At 30.2% G+C, this 20,000-nt stretch overlaps 1 protein-coding gene across 1 annotated transcript; it reads right to left on the reverse strand.

The window, feature by feature from the left end:
• Window positions 1-18,139: 18,139 nt before the first annotated feature.
• On the reverse strand, window positions 18,140-19,779 carry LOC130813411 (uncharacterized). The gene is made up of 3 exons (XM_057679247.1): window positions 19,534-19,779; window positions 19,100-19,314; window positions 18,140-18,296 (listed from the first exon to the last, which is right to left on the reverse strand). Exons 1-3 carry the CDS (start codon window positions 19,777-19,779, stop codon window positions 18,140-18,142), a joined length of 618 nt encoding a protein of 205 aa, XP_057535230.1.
• Between the last annotated feature and the right edge of the window lie 221 nt (window positions 19,780-20,000).

Here is a 20,000-nt window from a genome sequence, read left to right on the forward strand (position 1 = left end):
TGGTATGTCAGGTTCATTTAAGTGCAAGAAAAATAGGGGAATTAATACTTATTTTGAAAGACTTGTAAGATACGCGCTTTATAAAAGTTATTTTGTTTATTATAATTGTAACGTTAGATAAAAATGACGTTAAAATTATCTTCACAATTTTCATGTTGGAAAGATATACAACTAACTAAGTACTTATTTCGTCTTATAAGATACCCATTTTATAATTTAGGGTAGCGACATTCGTTTTTTTAAAAGCTCATTCAAACGTGCGAAACGTTCGTATAAATTATATTGATTTGCTTACTGAAATGTAGAAGAATTAAAAACTCATTTGACTGATTTAACAAGATACATGTATTCAATTAAGATGATTATAACGTCTTGTTTTTAAAGAAAAATAATTACGATGGCTAAAAAGACGTTAAATACGTGTTTTTTGAGATCTATTGATGAGTTTTAGGGTTCAAGTGATATACTCAATATGTTGAGATACTTTGAAAACTAAAATTTTATTTGAAATGAATTCTAACATTGAAAATACTCTAAAAATTGATATTAAATCTGTCAAAACGGGTCGGTTTCCGGTCGGGTCATTTTCGGTTGGGTAATTATCGGGTCGGTCATGTTTCGGATTAAGTCGCTTTCGGGTCGGTCGGGTTCGGGTTTTGTCGGGTCGAGTCCCGGGTTCATTTTCGGGTCGGATCAAATTTTCGCAGGTCTACTAATAGTTATAGACTACCTAAAAATTATAAAAAGACATAAACTACCTAAAAATTATAAGAAGACGTCTGATTAGACATTACATGTAAAAATCATGTATTTGTTTCTTATTTGTGTGGAAAACACCAAAAGAGGTTTTGATTCAACCCTCTGTTTACTTTCCAATTTTTGATTTTCAATAAAAACTCATTAATAGGTAATGTTTGAATAAAAGGTGACATTTTACATAGTAAAAATAGGAAATAAATAGAAAAATTAAAAAAGGATAAATTTTATATTTAGGGAATAGCCTTAGACAAAAAAACTTAAGCCAAAAAGAAAATTAGAACTATCAATTAAGTACAAATTAATGCCTATGGTAAATTTCGTCTGATCTCTTTAAAAGTAGAATTGGATAATTGTATATAAACAAGAATTAAGACACAATGACATCTCCGGGAAATGTGGTCTTCCGTCTCGTGCCCATCTACCTCACAAGTCACAAGGGCCCGGAGTTCAATCCTTAGCAAAGGTATTACTCTCTGCCCTACCCAGGGCCGGGCCCTGGGTATCCAAGTTCTACATAAAGTTTTTCTATATTGTTTTCTTCAAATTGATTTTGACAATTATATCAACTTATAACTCTTTGCCTAGTCAATATAATTCTAGAAATTATTTAACAAAATAATCAAATAATTAAATGCTCAATTATACCATATGATGATTGATAATTATTTAACATAATTGAGTTTACATCTTACATTTAAAATTCTAGAAATTTAATTAATTTTGACTATTGAAATTTCCTCTTTGCTTGGTCAGGATAGTTCCAGATTCCAGAAGGCTTACAAGTAAGCTTTGCTCATAAAATAATTTTAGTAAAAAGTTGTTATGTAAGAATGGTTGAAGTTAGTAATGCTTAGCTTCACAAATCAATGAAATCAATGCTCCCACGATTACAAATAAGAAAAGATTTTTTAAAAAATGATATTTGTTTTTAATTGCTTTTACATGATTAAGAATTGGGCTGAACATGATTTGGTCCAAAATCATAAATCAAATCGGACCAAATCGTAATTGTAATATTTAATCTGGTCTCGGTTTTTATTTTTCGGATCAAACCACAAACTGCACTAGACCGAAAACCATAATTTTTTTAAAAAAATATTAGGTTGCTACCTAGATATTACGAGATGTAGTTATTTTTATATAGTAATATATACTTGAAATGATCTTAATGCAATCAACTAATTACAAATTATTATATTTGATGTTTGTAAATGCGTAATATTTACATAAACACATATATTAATTTGAAAAAAAAATTATGGACTAGACCGTTGTAGAATGGTTTGGTCCGATTTGGTCTTGCTATTTAAACATTTCGGTCCGATTTGAAAAATTTTTAGATCGAAATTTTTGATTTAGTCTGATTAAATTGGTACTAAATTAGTTTTTGGTCGCAATTTTAAATTGGAAAAAAGGAAAATTTTAAATTTAATATTCCTGACTAATTTCCGAAGGAAAAATTCCGACCGAATTCCGACTAAAATTCAGTGGGAAACCAAAATTTCTTTCCTTCACATTATTGTCGCAGTTATGTAAGTTGCAAATTATTAGTTGAAGTTGACCAAATTGTAATTATACTAATACTTTATTAAAATTGTAATTACTAATACTTAGTAATAACTAATAATTTTATTAAAATTGTAAAAATCGTGAAATCGGAAGTAGCTCACAAAATTGAATCGTGAAATCGTATCGTAAAATCAATCGATTCTACCAAATACGACTAACACTTTATTAATATTATACTAATATGACTAATACTATGATAATAATGAACTAATATACAAGTAATTATAAACTAATACATCTAATTAATAACATATTAATACTACAATAATATGACTAATAATACACCAATACGAGTACTAATACTTTACTACGACTACCTTCAAAAACAACACTATACTACGACTAACAATACATTAATACGACTAATTATAGACTAATACAACAAATAATTCGACTAATACGAATAATTACATACAAATACTACCAACACTACACTAATACGACTAGCTAATACTAGATGAATACGACTAATTACATACTAATACTACACTAAGACGACTAATTACAACTAATACATACTACATTTATTAATATGCTAATAATAATAATAATAATAATAATAATAATAATAATAATAATAATAATAATAAATTAGACGACTAATACGAGTAATAATATACTATACAACTAATATTATACTAATGATACACTAAAAAGACTAATAATAATACTAATACTAATACTAGTAATAATAATAATAATAATAATATTAATAATAATAATAATAATAATTACGACTAATTACACTAATACAACTACGACGACTAATTACATACTAATAATATATTAGTACTACACTAATACGACTTTTTTTTGAGTAAACACTTGTACGACTAATAATGCACTAATACGACTCATATGATTACATAACTAATAAAGTAATAATAATGCACTAATATGAGTAATAATATACTTATACAACTAATAATATAATAATAATACACAAATAAAACTAATACGAGTAATAATATATTAATACAAGTAGAGGTATTAATTCGGGTGATCGGGTCGGTTTCGGATGGGTGTCATTCGGTTGGGTTGCATTTCGGATCGGTTATTTTTCGGCTGTGTGTTACAACGGGTCACACTCAGGTCGAGTCGGTTAGTCACAGTTCAGTTGGAGATCGGTTATTCAAGCTATCGGGTTAGCATCCGTTCGGTGTCGGTTGAAGTTCGTGTCGAGTGTCAATCGGTCTCGGGTTGTCATCGATTACTGATTAGTTCGGATTTGTCGGGTACAGATCGGGTTCCAGTTTTTTTTAAAAGAAAAATTCAACTACGTATTACTAATTACTATTGATCGAATCAATATTAAATTAAGTTGTTAGTCAATTTTTAATTGATGACAAGATTCCCTTTATTTAAAACGAAATAGTTAAAATGCAAATTAATTAGTAACCATTATTATTTTGTTACTTTTACTTGTTTGACCGGAAATTAAAATTATAAAGTTCTATCAATATTCATCTAATTCGATTAAAAGTAGTTAAACAAACATTGACCATTGATTATTAACTCAAAATATAGGAAACCATGTATTTAAAAAATATAATTTTATTAAAATATCTAACACATTTTTAACTTAACAAATAAGATGATTGAATATGAGTCTATCATTCTTCTATGTTAAAAATTGGTTCAGGTTTACAGCAGTTAGATCTAAAATTCGTTCGGGTTAAATTGGTTTTAGCCGGATAGAATTCGGTTTCGAGCATGATTTGGGTCAGATATGACTCGGGTCGGTCATTATTATGTTTGGGTAATCTCGGTTAACGGTTATGTGTCGGTTACAGCTCGGGTTCAGCTTTCCCATTTTCGGTTGTCAACCGGTTCGGGAACAATTTCAGTTCGGGTACTGTCGGTTCGATAAACCAAAAAAAGGAACACATTTTCGGATCGGTTTACTTTCAGTTTCGTTTCGGATTTTCGAGTCGGGTCACTTTTGAACAGCTCTAAATACAAGTAATAATATACTAATACAAGTAATAAAAAAACTAATACTACACTAATACGACTAGTAGTACACTAATAATAATAATAATAATAATAATAATAATAATAAAAATAATAATAATTCACTAAGTGGTAGGATTATTATGTTATAAGTTTAATAACATAGCTTATCACTAATCAACAATTGGCCTACTAGTTGGATCATTTACTTAATATCCATGAAGTTTTGGGTTCTAAACTTCCCCAAGGCATTTGTGGATAAAGCACGTGAAAAGTACCAAGTGGGCATGCAATGGATGCCATGTGGGTGCCACGTGGGTATGATGTGTGGCACATCCCTTTCATCGTATATATATTTTTTTCGACTAAGCAAGTGGTCGGAATCTGTTCAGAAAACTGGTTGGGAAATTAAAATTTTTTTTGTCATTTTGGGATAGATTCTGAAATGATGTTTTCTGACTAATTTCCTACTATTAAGTAGTCAGAAATTCGTCGAGAATTTCCTACTCTTTTCTGACTAACCTGGTAGTCGGAATTTTCGACTAATTTTCCGACTAACCATGGTTAGTCAGAAATTCCGACTGTTTTCCTACTAAAGTGAATTTTCAACTGTCGGAATTTCCGACCATTTTGATCCTACTACCCCGAAACAGTCGGAATTCAGTCAGTATAGATCTATTTCGATTGATTTTCGACTGTTTTAGATGGTCGGAATTGTATCTTTTTTTTTTAGTGGAAGACCAAACTCAATGATTATTGAACGTACAAACTTATACTTATAGTTCAAGTTAAAGTGTAAATAAAGTACTTATCTTCCTAAATTAACAATATTACAAGCTCATATAATGAAAACAATATTAAAATATATATGACATAATATATATTGATAATTTTTTATATAAGCAAAGATTAGCTAATAATATACAAATATATTCTTAACATGTATAATCTTCTACGGATTAGGGTTGAGTCTAATAAAGCAATTAATTGTATGCCATATTTTTATTATTTTTAAAGTAAATGATATGTCAAAATTTTTTTAAATAAAATTAATTCATCATATAAAAAATCATATGATATTCACATCAAAATTATCAACATGCAAATCATAAATTTAATAAAAAGGTCAAAAAATTCCATGTGTCGTTCTCATGGAGGCTACATGTATGTACTCCCTCCGTTTCTTTCTGTTCTTTCCATTTACTTTTTGCACAGTTTTCAAATTAGATTTTAAACCTCAATATCTTTAAATATACATAATAAAAAAATATAAAAAATACATAATAAAAAAGTATACATCAAGACGAATCTAACGATATCTCACATAGATATATTTATCTTCTAAATATGTGTCAAAAACATTAATTAAATTTATCTCTCCTTAAGGTGGAATATTCTAAATGGGAAGAACATTAGAGAACGGAGGAAATATTTTATAGTTGATTATAGCTTACGCGACAGATAAAAATAATCGATTTGTCATTTTTAACCTTCCAGAAAATTAATTAAATTGACCATTTTTAAAAAAGAACAAAATGATTCTGGCATAGATTGAACTATATTTAATAAACAATTATTAATTCCAATTTATTACACACTGTAAACTTACCATCATTATAATTTAAATAATTTGGATATATAATAAAACCAGCAGCTAGATATTTTTGATGCATAAAATAATATAAATAAGGTTAAAAACAACATGAGTAATACATTTATTAAATTACCTAACATAGAAATTAAACAGGTGGTTTGACTAATTTGAATATTTGAATAGAACTTTTTAAGGATTCATTTCAGAGCAAATTATTTTTAAATAACAGCTTAATTAAAGAGCATTTTGATTTTTCTTGGTTAAGGATAAGAAGATGAATTGTTATTGTAAGTAATTAAAATGTAGTTTTAAAATGACATAAGTAATTAATTTTTAATAGAAGTTGTGGTCTTTTAATGGAGGATTCATCTTCCAAAATATATATATATATATATATATATATATATATATATATATATATATATATATTTATATATATATATATATATATATATATATATATTTATATATTTTTATATATATATATATATATGTATATATATATATATATATATATATATATATATATATATATATATATATATATATATATATATATATATGTATATATGTATATATGTATGTATGTATATATATGTATATATACATACATACATATATACATATATATATATATATATATATATATATATATATATATATACATATATACATATATATATATATATACATATATATATATATATATATATACATATATATATATATATATATATATATATATATATATATATATATATATATACATATATATATATATATACATATATATATATATATATATATATATATACATATATATATATATATATACATATATATATACATATATATATATATATATATATATATATATATATATATATATATATATATATGTATATATATAGGAGAGATCTAATGAGAAGGGGTTGAAAAATGAGAAGGGTGAGAAGAACTTTACACCCTTGATTTCACTAAAATAAAAAAAATATATGATCACGATTGAGCCAAAAAACACATAATTGTAAAAATAACTATGTTACACAGAAAAGTAACTATAAAATAATTTTTAAAATGTTCTTAATTTATAATATAGTATCATTTTTTGTATGTATAGTAACAAAACAAAATCAAACAAAAATCATTTTCATCCTTCTCATTTTAAATTCTTTCTTATTGTTAGGCCTCTCCGTTGTACTGTGTCTTTAGTTCAGTGTTAGTCAGCTGCTTAGGATCAGTGTTCATTAGCATGGAGTATTGTTCAGTAAAACTCATGTAGGTGCTTGTTTCAACCCTCCTTCTACGAAGAGAATTATTCTTAATTTTGTGTCATCATGATATGGTGCTAAATCTCTAATGTTCAAAGTGTTGTGAACACCTGAGTCTTCACCCATATCTATAACATTTCATTATCACCCACTTTAATTGTGATCTGATAGGGTCCAACTAAAATAGGCATTAATTTATTTTGTCTTCTTTTTGGAAACCTTTTTACTCCGAGGGGTACCCAAACCTAATTTCCTTCCTAGAATTGTTTTTTATTGGCTGCACCTTTATCTGCTCTGCTCTTGTACCTTTGGTTAGCCTTTTCAATGTTGCTCTTGACTTGCTCATTGATTTTTAGCAAGGATTATACTTGTGCTTTTAGCTTCTTTGCGAGGTATGTCTTGTCCTAGCAAATCAATCAGAGTAATGGATAGTAAAGGGTTGACACCAGACACACATTCAAAAGGTGATATCTTAGTAGCAAAGCTAGGACTCCTGTTATAGGCAAATCCAGATTGACCAACTTAAGCACCTACTCTCTGAGGTTTTTTTGCAATGAAGTCCTTAGAATGGTGCCTAGGGTTTTGTTAGTTACTTCAGTCTGAACATCTGTTTGTGGATGGTAAGAAGTGTTAAACATTAACCTGGTACCTAATAAATTCCACAAGGTAGACCAAAACACACTTTAGAACTTGATATCCCTATCTGAAACAATGGATCTAGGTATTTCATGCAACTTAACAATCTCAGAGAAATATAGGTTAGCCACATACTTAGCATCATCAGTTTTATGACAAGTTATGAAGTGGCTCATCTTTGATAATCTATCCACCACTACTATGATGGCATATTTACCCCTCTTAATCTTAGTAAAGCTACAATGAAGTCCATACTTAAATGCTCCCAAGGTCTTGTAGCTATAGGTAATGGTTTGTACTCACCTCTATGAAAGGTCAACTTGGCGTTGAGGCAACTCTCACATCTCAGAACAAATTTTCCCACAGTATATTGAGCTAACCTTGAAGATTGATAGGAGATCGAATACTCTCTAGGGGGGAATAGAGATTATGCCCGTTTAAAATTTTTTTCTAGAAGGTAAGCTCAAGAGCTCGAGAAACCTTTCAAAACAGTTTTCTGGAACTATTTTAGCTTGGGAGACCTTTCAAAACAATTTTCTGGAACTATTTTAGGTCGAATAATAGATCTATGAACTATGTGCGAAAATAAACTTAAATAAGAATAAATGATTTATTTGTTAACGAGGTTTAGCTATCAAGCCTACTCCCCGCCTATAGGTTCTCTTCCAACCCGTAAGATTCATCGGCTTTTATTAATGGAATTAAGATGACTTAGAAGATCTCTTTATCTTCTCTCACCACGTTCTTCTCCTTGAAGAACATCTAACAAGTTCCCTTAATAAAAGTACTGATTTTAATCTCACAAAAGAGAAAACAAAATGAATACTTTAAAATGTTTTACAAGCTTTAGGCGTAGATGATAACTAAAATTCTAACTCTTTTTAACTCTAAACCCTATTACAAAAGTAAAAGTTAGATGAACTAAGGTTACAAAACTTATTGAATATTAGATCTCAAAGTAAGTAGAAAGCTAATTTGTGAGAAGTGTTGCAATCCTTTAACCTTGAATGAAACTTCTTATATATATGTCACGCCTCAACATAGTCTTGTTAACTAAGGAAACTTCATCCTATTATTTCGCCAATCTGATCAATCTGAACCAGTCTTCAAAGCCTTGAGCCGCAAGTAAAACTGATGCTCCACTTAAGACTTTTCAAACACGTTTTTGATACTATTTTCAGCTATATTAATTCTTTGATGCGCTACCACCTTAATACTCATATAAAGAATTTAAAATTCAATAATTCAAATAATAATAACGGGAAAAGATGAGCCATATTAAGTTCCTAAATTTTAGCTTAATTTGAATCCTTTTCCCTATTTTTAGGTGAGGTCAAAAATAACTCTAAACTTATAGGAAAACCTATAAGTAGTATTAACTTGTTTGTCAAGCAAAATATTTATTTAAATATTCAAGTAATAAAACGTGTAACACAAAATAATTACTTATTAAAGACATGTTTATATTTAATCCAAATTTTTATCTTATAAAGACAATTAACTTAAGTCATTTTATTTCAAACTTAATTCAACATATTTTGGGCTTAAATTATTTATGAATTAACCACTTAATATCTAATATGATTTTGGACCTATTTAAACAACTAAATATAATTACTTAATTTATTTGTTTAATTTAATATGTGTTTTGAATTATCATCACTTAAAGGAGTTAAGTCTTCAATTTCCCCTTAATGAAAGTGAAAACCATATTTTCCTAAATCATATTACTAGGTTATTACTTGGTGAACATTAATTAAAAAAACATGATAAGAACAAACACTTAGATATTTTATAAACCATGTTAAGATATTATTAAGCAGAAATTTTTCAAGACTTTGAAATCAGAACAATGAACATGATATAACATAAGTATAAACCAATAAAAATACATGCATGGATAATAAATCATTAATATAATAAACCATTATCCAAAACAACAATTAAACGAATAACAAACCACAATTCATACAAAGATACAATTATTATCAATATTATATTGTAATATCATATATTATATTATAATATCATATCAACATTTTAAGATCACATGATCATATCATCAATAATAAATCATGATTATCAACAAGCATACAAATGGACATCAATAATCAAGAATGAATATGACATGAATATGAACATGATGAATATGAAATGCCATGTAAATGAACATGAAATGACATGAATATAAACAATTAAGCAACAAAGCAAGCAGCATGCAAAAAATTAAGAAAAATTAAGCTACGATGCTAAGCTAAGATGCAAAATAAAATCTAAACTATAACAAACCAAAATAATTATCCCCCTTTTTGACTTTTATAAAAAAGAAACAGGGATTAACATGTTTGGGATTGTATTTTTCAAAAACTAATTATTTGCCGAAAAAAAAAATGTTCATCAAACCAATATCTTAAAAATTACTTCCTGGAACTAGTCTTCCTCTTCTTGGAAGCCTTCGGTTTACCACGGGAAGTTGTCACTTCAGCTACTGGGGAGCCTCAACAGTTGGTGGTGGTGATGCTTGTTTGCTTGGGGTAGCTGCGGTCTCTTATTTGTTCTTCTCCTCCACCTCCTCCTCAGCCTCTTTGCCCTCTTGAGCAGCCTTTCCTTCTTTGGACACCTCTTTCTCTTTTTCAGCATGCTCTTCTTTAACACCCTCTTCTACAGTCACTTCCTCTACTACCATTCCCTTCATATTTTTCATAAAAGCGTCTAACATAAATGTAAGAATGGACACTTTATCATGCAATTCAAGTAGGGACAACTTGATGTTGCTAACCTCAGAGTCAAGTGACTGAAGGAGAGAGTGGGTAGTGTGATTGACTTTAGAATGAGGCTCCAACTGAAAAATATTTTTCCCATTCAATTTTTGTAATTCCTCCTTCTCTGTCACTGATAAATTTGAGTATAACTCATATTTACAACCAACTTTAAAGATCCCTAAAGGCGTTACAACATTGTTTGAGAAAGATTGAGTGCCAGAATAGTCAACCTCTTCCAGATCAGAGATGATGTTAAAATGATCAAAGATGAGGAAAAGAAGATTTGCATATGGGAGGGCCAAATTTTGAAAACTTGAATTACAGAACCTCATAGTAGAAATGATTAAAGAGGCATAATCAATAGGTTTTCGGGCAGCAATTTTCCACATCAAAATTAAATGAGAATCAAAGACCAACTCACAAGAAGTTCCTTTAGAAAACACAATTTTGGCTATCAAACTGTGGAGAAGTTTTCCAAACAAAGTTAAGCCATTGTGGGTTAACTGTCTAGTAGGAGAAAAATCAAGATGAGAAGACAAAACAAACATATCCTTAGCATTTTCAAAAGCAATTGAATTAGAAGTAAAATCATCAACATCATTTGAAACTTTGAACAACTCGTTGATTAGGGTTTTCGTAATCATAATTTCTTGACCTTTAACATAACTTCTTAAAGCGGGAAAACCATCAAGAGTTATGAAAGATAGATTGCAATAGAAGATTTTGATCAAAGTGGGATAAGACACAGAGCTTGGGTCTAAGAGTTTACCTGGTGTAGACTCAATAAAAGAAGAAGTGATTTCAAAATCCTCAAAGAGAAAGAAATTGTAGTCCAATATGTCAACAAAAGAAACAGAACGATGTTTAAAGACATCGATCCATTTTCCCAACGCCATATGATTTTCAAACCGTGATTTGGGTACCTCTACAGTAGTTAGAGGGGAAGGAATGGATGGACTTAGGGCTTCAACCCCTGGAGATTTTGAGGACTCTCCCTTTTTGGATTTTATAGAAGAATGGGTTAATTTTCTTGTGAGAGCCATGGATGTTCTCTTGAAAGCTTGAAAGAGAAAGAAAGAATTTCTTGAAAAGATGGAAAAAATCAGAAATTTTGGACTGAAGTATGAAAAGAGATGGTTCACAAGCATTTAAAAAGAAAAAATGAAGTACAATGGATATGTAAATCATAAAGTTGTGATTTGACAACTTGGTGAAAAAGCATTTATGAATGTGAGTGAAAATTAACCGGTTTTAGAGTGTTTGAGTGACGTGAGAGGATGAAGAGCCTAATTAAAAACTAGTTGAATTAGAACTAAATTCATGAACAAGAAGTTTAAACATGGTTGACGTCCAATATATGTATTTCAAGCACACAAATTTAATTTAGGAAAATTAAATATCCTTTATTAATTAAAGGTATTTAATTTCAAATCCCATTTTTTATATTTTATATCGGTAACATATATTTTATTTAATAAATTGAAATTTAATTTTCAACCCTTAAATATATGTACAAACACGGACACATATATGCAATCACAAATTTTATATGGAAACTAATCATGCAAATAAATTGAAATACTCCCCCTAAATACATACTTAGTATTTAGTAATTATTGTAACCTTACTCCCCCTAAGTTCATACAACATCCTTTAACATTCCAAGTTCCATACAAATATATGCAAAACGATCAGGACTTAAAGGATTTGTAAATATATCAACTAGTTGATTTTCTGTAGGAATAAAAGATAGAGTGATATTACCTTTTTCAATATGATCACATATGAAATGGTGACGTACCTCAATTGCTTTGTACGTGAATGTTGTACTGGATTTTTAGTAATACAAATTGAACCTGTATTATCACACTTAATTGGAATACCTTTGAGATCAACTCCAAGATCTTGAAGCTATTGTGCAATCCATAAGATTTGGGAACAACATGCATTGGCTGCTATATATTCTGCTTCTGCCGTAGATAAAGCAACTGTATTTTTATTTTTAGAATACCATGAAATCAAAGATGATCCCAAGAATTGACACGATCCTGAAGTGCTATTTCTATCTACCATATAACCGGCATAATCCATATCTGTAAAACCAATCAAAGCAAAATTTCCACAACTAGGGTACTATAGACCGAACTCTTTAGTCCCATGTAAATATCTAAGAATTCTCTTAATTGCTGTTAAGTGAGATTCTTTTGGATTAGCTTGAAAACGAGCACATAAACAAACACTAAACATTATATCCGGATGACAAGCAGTTAAATACAATAAAGAACTAATCATACCTCTATAAGACTTTTGATCAACACTCTTACCATTTATATCTTGATCTAAACTTAGTGTTGTACTCATAAGCGTATTAGCACTTTTGCATTGATCCATATTCTACTTTTTTAATAGATCTCTAACATATTTACTTTGACAAATGAATATGCCGTCTTTCTTTTGCTTTATTTGTAGTCCATGAAAAAATGTTAAGTCTCCCATCATGCTCAGTTCAAATTCCTCGCACATGATCTTAGAAAATTCCTTTCAAAAAGAATCATTAGTAGCTCCAAACAATATATCATCAACATATACTTGAACAAAAAAAATATCTTTTCCTTTAGTCTTAATAAATAGCGTTTTATCAATTTTACCTCGTTGAAAGTTATTCTCAAGTAAATGTGAGCTAAATGTGTCATACCAAGCCCTTGGAGCTTATTTCAAGCCATATAATGCTTTGTTTAGTTTAAACACATGATTAGGTAAATCCGAATTTTCAAAACCAAGTGGTTATTTAACATTTACTTCCTCTTGTTAGTAGCCATTTAAGAAAGCACATTTAACATTTATTTGATAAATTTTATATTCATGTATGAAGCACAAGCAAACATAATTCGAATATATTCTAACCTTGCTATGGGAGCAAACGTTTCTTCATAATCAATACCTTCTTCTTGATTATAGCCTTGAGCTACTAGCCTTGCTTTGTTCCTTATGATCTCTCCATCCTCATTGAGCTTGTTAGGAAAGACCCATCTAGTTCCAATTATAGGATGATCTGGTGGTCTTTCAACTAGATCCTAAACTTTGTTTATTTCGAGTTCATTTAATTCACTTTGCATAGCAATGGTCCATTCCGTTCTTGTATTGCTTCTTTTATATCCTTTAGTTCTACAAGAGAAACAAAAGCAGAAAATGCACATAAATGTTTAAGAGAGAGGATCGAGTTTGAGTACCTTTGTTTAGATCACTTATGATGTTTTCTGGCGGATGTTGAGATGACAATCTAAACCTTGTTCTAATTATGGATGGTGTGTGATCATTTAGAGAACTCGTTCCTACTTCCTTCGAGGAATCTTTAATTGGCGTACTTAAATCAGTATGCTCAGGAGCTATTTGCATGTCTTGAGGTTGGGTCTCAAGATTAGGCTGTGAGTCTTCAATGTGCTCAACCTATTTTTCTTCTACCTCATCAAGACTTTGTATAGGATCTTGCATGTTCTTCTGTTTATCTTCATTATGATCATTGGCATTTAATTCATTATCATTTACATCATTTTGGATCATCCGTTATAGCTTTTTAACCCTTGAAATAGGGCGGTAATAAATGTATCTCCAATGTTAGGATATTTGACAACACATTTTTCTTTATCAAAAATTATTTGATTACCTTTATCGCATAATTGAGACACACTTAGCAAGTAAAATTTTAGACCTTCAACAAAATAAACATTGTCAATAACTTCTGAAGGATCCTTACCAACTTTGCCAACACCTAATATTTTGCATTTACCTTTGTCGTCTAAAGTAATTGAGTCATTGCACTTTTCTTTAATTTCAGAAAATATAGAAACTTTACCACTCATATGTCTCGAACATCCATTATCTAAGATCCACTTTTGTTTTTCCTACAAAACAAAAAAAATAATATTTCTCAACCTCACTTAGCCAACCAAGTGACAAATTTGGGACCATATTCGGGGTAGACCATGTTAGGTGGTCTTGTCCCTTTAGGAACCCATATTTGCTTTATCTGCTCACGTAATTCAAAAGGAAAGGTATTCTTGATGGTATAACTGTCCTTACGTTTGTAGGGACATGCAAACTTAAGATGTCCTTCTTTGCAACAAAAGAAGCAAGTAGGTAAGCGTCTATGCTTGTATGCACTTTTAACAAATGTGGTTTGACTCTTATGCGTAGCATTATTATAACCGATACCACGTTTATCATTAGATCCTTTTTGTCGTGTAAGCATTTTTTTGAATTTAAATTCGGAATAATTTAGCTTTGTTAAGGATCGTAAACTTTTCTCAAACTCATATCTCAAAGTCGTAAGATCGGATTCAAGATCATCATTTTTATTCTGAAGATCAATGAGGTTTTTCATTTGAATGATATTCTATTCTTCCAAGACTTTAAGTGATTCATTTTAATCTTTCAGCCTTAAGCGATTCATTTTTCTTTATAAGGTCTTCACAACCTTCGGCATAGTGACGAATTTTATCTTCTAAAATGTTTTTCTCGTCTTTTAAGAGTTTTTCAATTTGAAACATATCAAAGAGAGCTTTAACTAATTCATCTTTAGAACAAGAGTTAAGATAGTCAAGTACCTCCTTATGGTTTTGTTCTAGTTGATCATCTTTGTCATCATTTGCAAGTAGACATAAGTTTGACCATCTTCACTTTCCGATTCGGTTGATCCTTTGGAGTCATTCCACTTAGCAACCATTACTTGTTTCTTTTTATTTTTCTTGTAGTATTCCTTTTTCTTTTTAGCACATTCATTTTCAAGATGCTCTGTAGATCCACACTCAAAACAAGCAAGTTTGTTAGTTTTAGAATTTGAACTTGAAGATTTACCTTTATTTCTAGATTTGAATTTTTTAAATCTTTTTCACATCTTCATGATTCCTTCTAGACCTTTTTTGATTAAGGCAAATGGATCTTCCTCATCATCACTTTCCTCATTTTCGCTTGAGGATTCTTGATGCTTCTTAGACTTTATAGCAACATTTTTCATGGATGGTGTTACATCACTTTCCATCATCATGTAGAGTAAGTTCATCGTTTGTGAGCTTTCCAAGTAGATCATCAAGTTATAGTACTCTTAACTCTTGAGCTTCTTCAATGGCGGTTACTTTTGGACCCCATTTAGATCTTGGAAGACACCTCAAGACCCTTTGGACTTTTTCTGCATCAGTTAAAGTTTTACCAAGAGAATTCAAAATGTTAGTAATCAACGTAAATGAAATAAACATTTCATTAATATTCTCATCCTATTTCATCTTGAACATTTTATATTGAGCAAACAAACCTTATCTTATCAGATCCATCACAAGATGTTAATCTTTATATGTGAAACTCAGCTCTGATACCAATTGAAGACTGATAGGAGATAAAATACTCTCGGGAGGGGGGGGGGGGAGGGGGGGTGTACAGAGAGTATGTCCGTTTAAAATTTTTCTCTGGAAGGTAAGCTCAAGAGCTTGGGAGATCTTTCAAAATAGTTTTCTGGAACTGTTTTAGGTCGAATCACAGATCTATGAACTATGTGCGAAAATAAACTTAAATAAGAACAAGGGATTTGTTGACGAGGTTCAACTATCAATAGCCTACTCCCCGCCTATGGGTTCTCTTCCAACCCGTAGGAATTAACGCCTTTTATTAATGAACTTAAGATGACTTAGAAGATCTCTATATCTTTTTTCACCACGTGCTTCCCCTTGAAAAACGTCTTACAAGTTCCCTTAATAAAAGTACTAATCCCTATCTCACAAAAGAGAAAACAACATGAATACTTTAAATAGTATTCCAAGCTTTAGGCGTAGATGATAGCTAAAATTCTAACTCTTTTTAAATCTAAATCCTATTACAAAACTAAGGGTTTGATAAACTAAGTTTACAACACTTATTGAATATTACATCTCAAAGTAAGTAGAAAGCTAATTTGTGAGAAGTGTTGCAATCCTTAATCCTTGAATGAAGCTTCTTATATACATGTCACACCTCAACATAGTCATGCAAACCAAGAAAACTTCATCCTATTATTTTGCCAATTTGATCAATCTGAACCAGTCTTCAAAACCTTGAGCCTCAAGTAAAACTAGTGCTCCATTTAAGACTTATTCAAACACATTTTTGATACTATTTTCAGCTATTTCAATTCTTTGATGTGCTGCCACGTTAATACTCATACAAAGCATTTAAAATTCAATAATTCAAATAATAATCACTGGAAAAGATAAGCCATATTAAGTTCCTAAATTTTAGCTTAATTTGAATCCTTTTTCCTATTTTTAGGTGAGGTTAAAAATAACTTCACACTTATAGGAAAACCTATAATTAGTATTAACTTGTTTGCAACGCAAAAATATTTATTTAAATATTCAAGTAATAAAACGTGTAACACAAAATAATTACTTATTAAACACATGTTTATATATTTAATCTAAATTTAACCTTATGTTATTTAGACAATTAGCTTAAGTCATTTTATTTCAAACTTAATTTAACATATTTTGGACTTAAATTATTATCAATTAACCACATAATATCTAATATGATTTTTGTATCAGACCTTTTTTTTCTTAATCTTAAATATGTTGACAAATTCAATAATCCTTTCGTTTTATTATTTTTAATGTCGTTCCGAATTTTATTCCAATCATTCTTAAGTTCTTGATTTTTTAAAATTATTTATTTCTCTTAAAATAAAATATTAGGTTTGTATTATAAGTTTTTTATTTTATTATTATCATTATTAACTTTTTTTATGATAAAATAATATAGCAAATAAAAATATTAAGTTATTATAGGTAATTTAGCTAGACTTAATATTTAAAATACAATATAATTATCCAACCGAAGGAGAGAAAAAAAACAATGAAATTACAAAAAATAAAAAAAAAACTTATAATATAAACCTAGTATTTTATTTTAAGAGAAATAAGTTTTATAAAAAAATCCAGAACTTAAGAACGATTGGAATAAAATTCGGAACGGCATAAAAAATAATAAAATGAAACGATTAGTGAATTTGTCAACATATTTAAGATTAAGAAAAAAAAGGGTCTGTTACAACTCTTCCCCCCTTAACATAGTTTCGTCCTGAAGCTTGAACCTAAAAGAACAACTGAGGATTGCGTTCTCTCATATCATCCTCGCTTTCCCATGTTGCTTCTTCAACATGATGGTTCGACCATAGCACTTTAACTTGAGGTATTCTTTTATTCCTCAATTATTTCACTTGACGATCCAAAATTCTAATTAGTCTTTCTTCATAAGCCAGGTTTTCATCAATATGGAGGGGTTCGTGAACTAACACATGTGATGGGTCATTGATATACTATCTTAACTGAGAAACATGGAATACATTATGAACTATAGCTAAACTCGGGGGTAAAGCCAGTTCGTATGCCACTTCGCCTACTCTTTTCAAAATTTCAAAAGGTTTGATAATTTAGGGCTTAATTTCCCTTTTAGCCCAAAGCGTTGGACTCTTTTCGTTGGTGAAATCTTTAGAAATACTTTATCACCTTTATCAAATTGCAAAGCCCTGCAACGGTTGTCTTCATAACTCTTCTGTCTACTTTGTGCTGCCTTTATGTTCTTTTGCACCACCCCAAGCTATCAATAGAGTCTTGGATAAGATCTGGTTCTTCAGGCACATTTAGGTCCATCTGATCCCAACACAACGACACTCGACATTTTCTCCCGTATAAGGCTTCGTCTGGTGCCATTTTGATGTTGGTTTGATAGCTGTTGTTGTATGAAAATTCTATCAAAGGCAATATCTGCTCCCATGAACCACCAAATTTAAGAATACAACATCTCAAAAGATCCTCTAATGTTTGGATGGTTCTTTTGGTTTGACCATTAGTAGTCGGATGAAATGCGGTACTTAAACATAGTTTAGATCCGAATGCTTCTTGCAACTTTTCCCAAAATCGTGAAAAAAATTTTGGGCCTCTGTTAGACATAATGGTTCTCGGTACTCCATGTAATCTTATAATTTCTCGAACATAAGCGTTAGTCAATTGTTCTACTGACCATGTTCCCTTCATTGACAGGAATCTTGCAACTTTGGTCAATCTATAAACTATTACTCAAATTGTGTCATTTCCTCATTGCGTTCTTGGTAATCCAACTACAAAATCCATGGATATGGAATCTCATTTCCATTCAGGAATTTCTAGTGGTTGAAGTACTCCAAAAGTTTTTCTGCCTTTCAAATTTCACCTTCTGGCAAATCAAACATCGAGATACAAATTCAGCTACATCTTTTCTCATACCTTTCCACCAAAATAGTTTTCTTAATTCTTCAATCATCTTATCTCTACCAGGGTGTAAGTGAAACATTCCTTCGTGTCCTTCTTTCAAAATTTCTTCTTTTCTTAGTTCTTTCTTAGTTCTTTCTTAGTTCACCTTTCTCACTTCCTTTGAACGCTTCTGTCTCTTTTCTTTGAACTCAAATGATTAACTCGATTATCTCGGGATCTTCTTGTTGTGGTTCTATAATTCTTTCGAACAAAGTCGATTGTATAGTCATTGCTCCCAAATACCTAACAACTGGATAGTGATTAAAAATTTCTAGATCTAACTTCTGGATTTCTAGGTATAGTTCCCAAGGTATCGTCATTATAACATTTACAGATATCCTCGGCCTTCTACTTAATGCATCTGCCACTTTTTTTGCTTTTCTAGGATGATAATTTATGTCAACTTCAAAGTCTTTAATGATTTCCAACCACCGCCTTTGTCGCATATTCAGCTCCTTCTAATTAAAGACATATTTCAAATTTTTATGATTAGTTAAGATCTTGCATGGTACTCCATAGAGATAATGTATCCATAACTTCAGGGCAAAAATTACGGCTGCTAGTTCAATGTCTTGTACTGGATAATTCAACTCGTGTGGCCTCAATTGCCTTGACGCATAAGCTACTACTGCCCTCGTGCATTAGCACACATCCCAAACCTTCCTTCGATGTATCACAATATACCTCAAATGCTTCCCATAGTTGGGCATGGTCAACACAGGTGTAGTCGTAAGTCTCCTGTTAAGCTCTTCTAGTGATTTACTATGCTTCTCGCCCCATTGAAATCGAACTCCCTTTTTACGTATCTTAAACAACGATCGGGCAATTTTTTTAGATAAATTTTCCACAAACTTCCTGTAATAGCCTGCTAAGCCCAAGAAACTTCTTACTTCAGTAACACTCCTTGGATTCGGCCACTCCATCACTGCCCTAGTCTTTTCAGGGTCAACAAAAATTCCATCCTTCGAAACAACGTGTACTAAGAAAAGATATCTTTTCTAACAAAAATTCACATTTACTAAACTTGCCATAAAGTTTCTCCTTTCTCAATTTCTCCAAAACTATCCTTATGTGCTTCTCATATTGCTCTTCATTCTTTGAATACAAAAATATATCATCAATAAACACAACTACAAACTTATCC

The sequence above is a fragment of the Amaranthus tricolor genome, chromosome 5 (assembly GCF_026212465.1).
Source record: "Amaranthus tricolor cultivar Red isolate AtriRed21 chromosome 5, ASM2621246v1, whole genome shotgun sequence".
NCBI classification, from domain to species: Eukaryota; Viridiplantae; Streptophyta; class Magnoliopsida; order Caryophyllales; family Amaranthaceae; genus Amaranthus; species Amaranthus tricolor.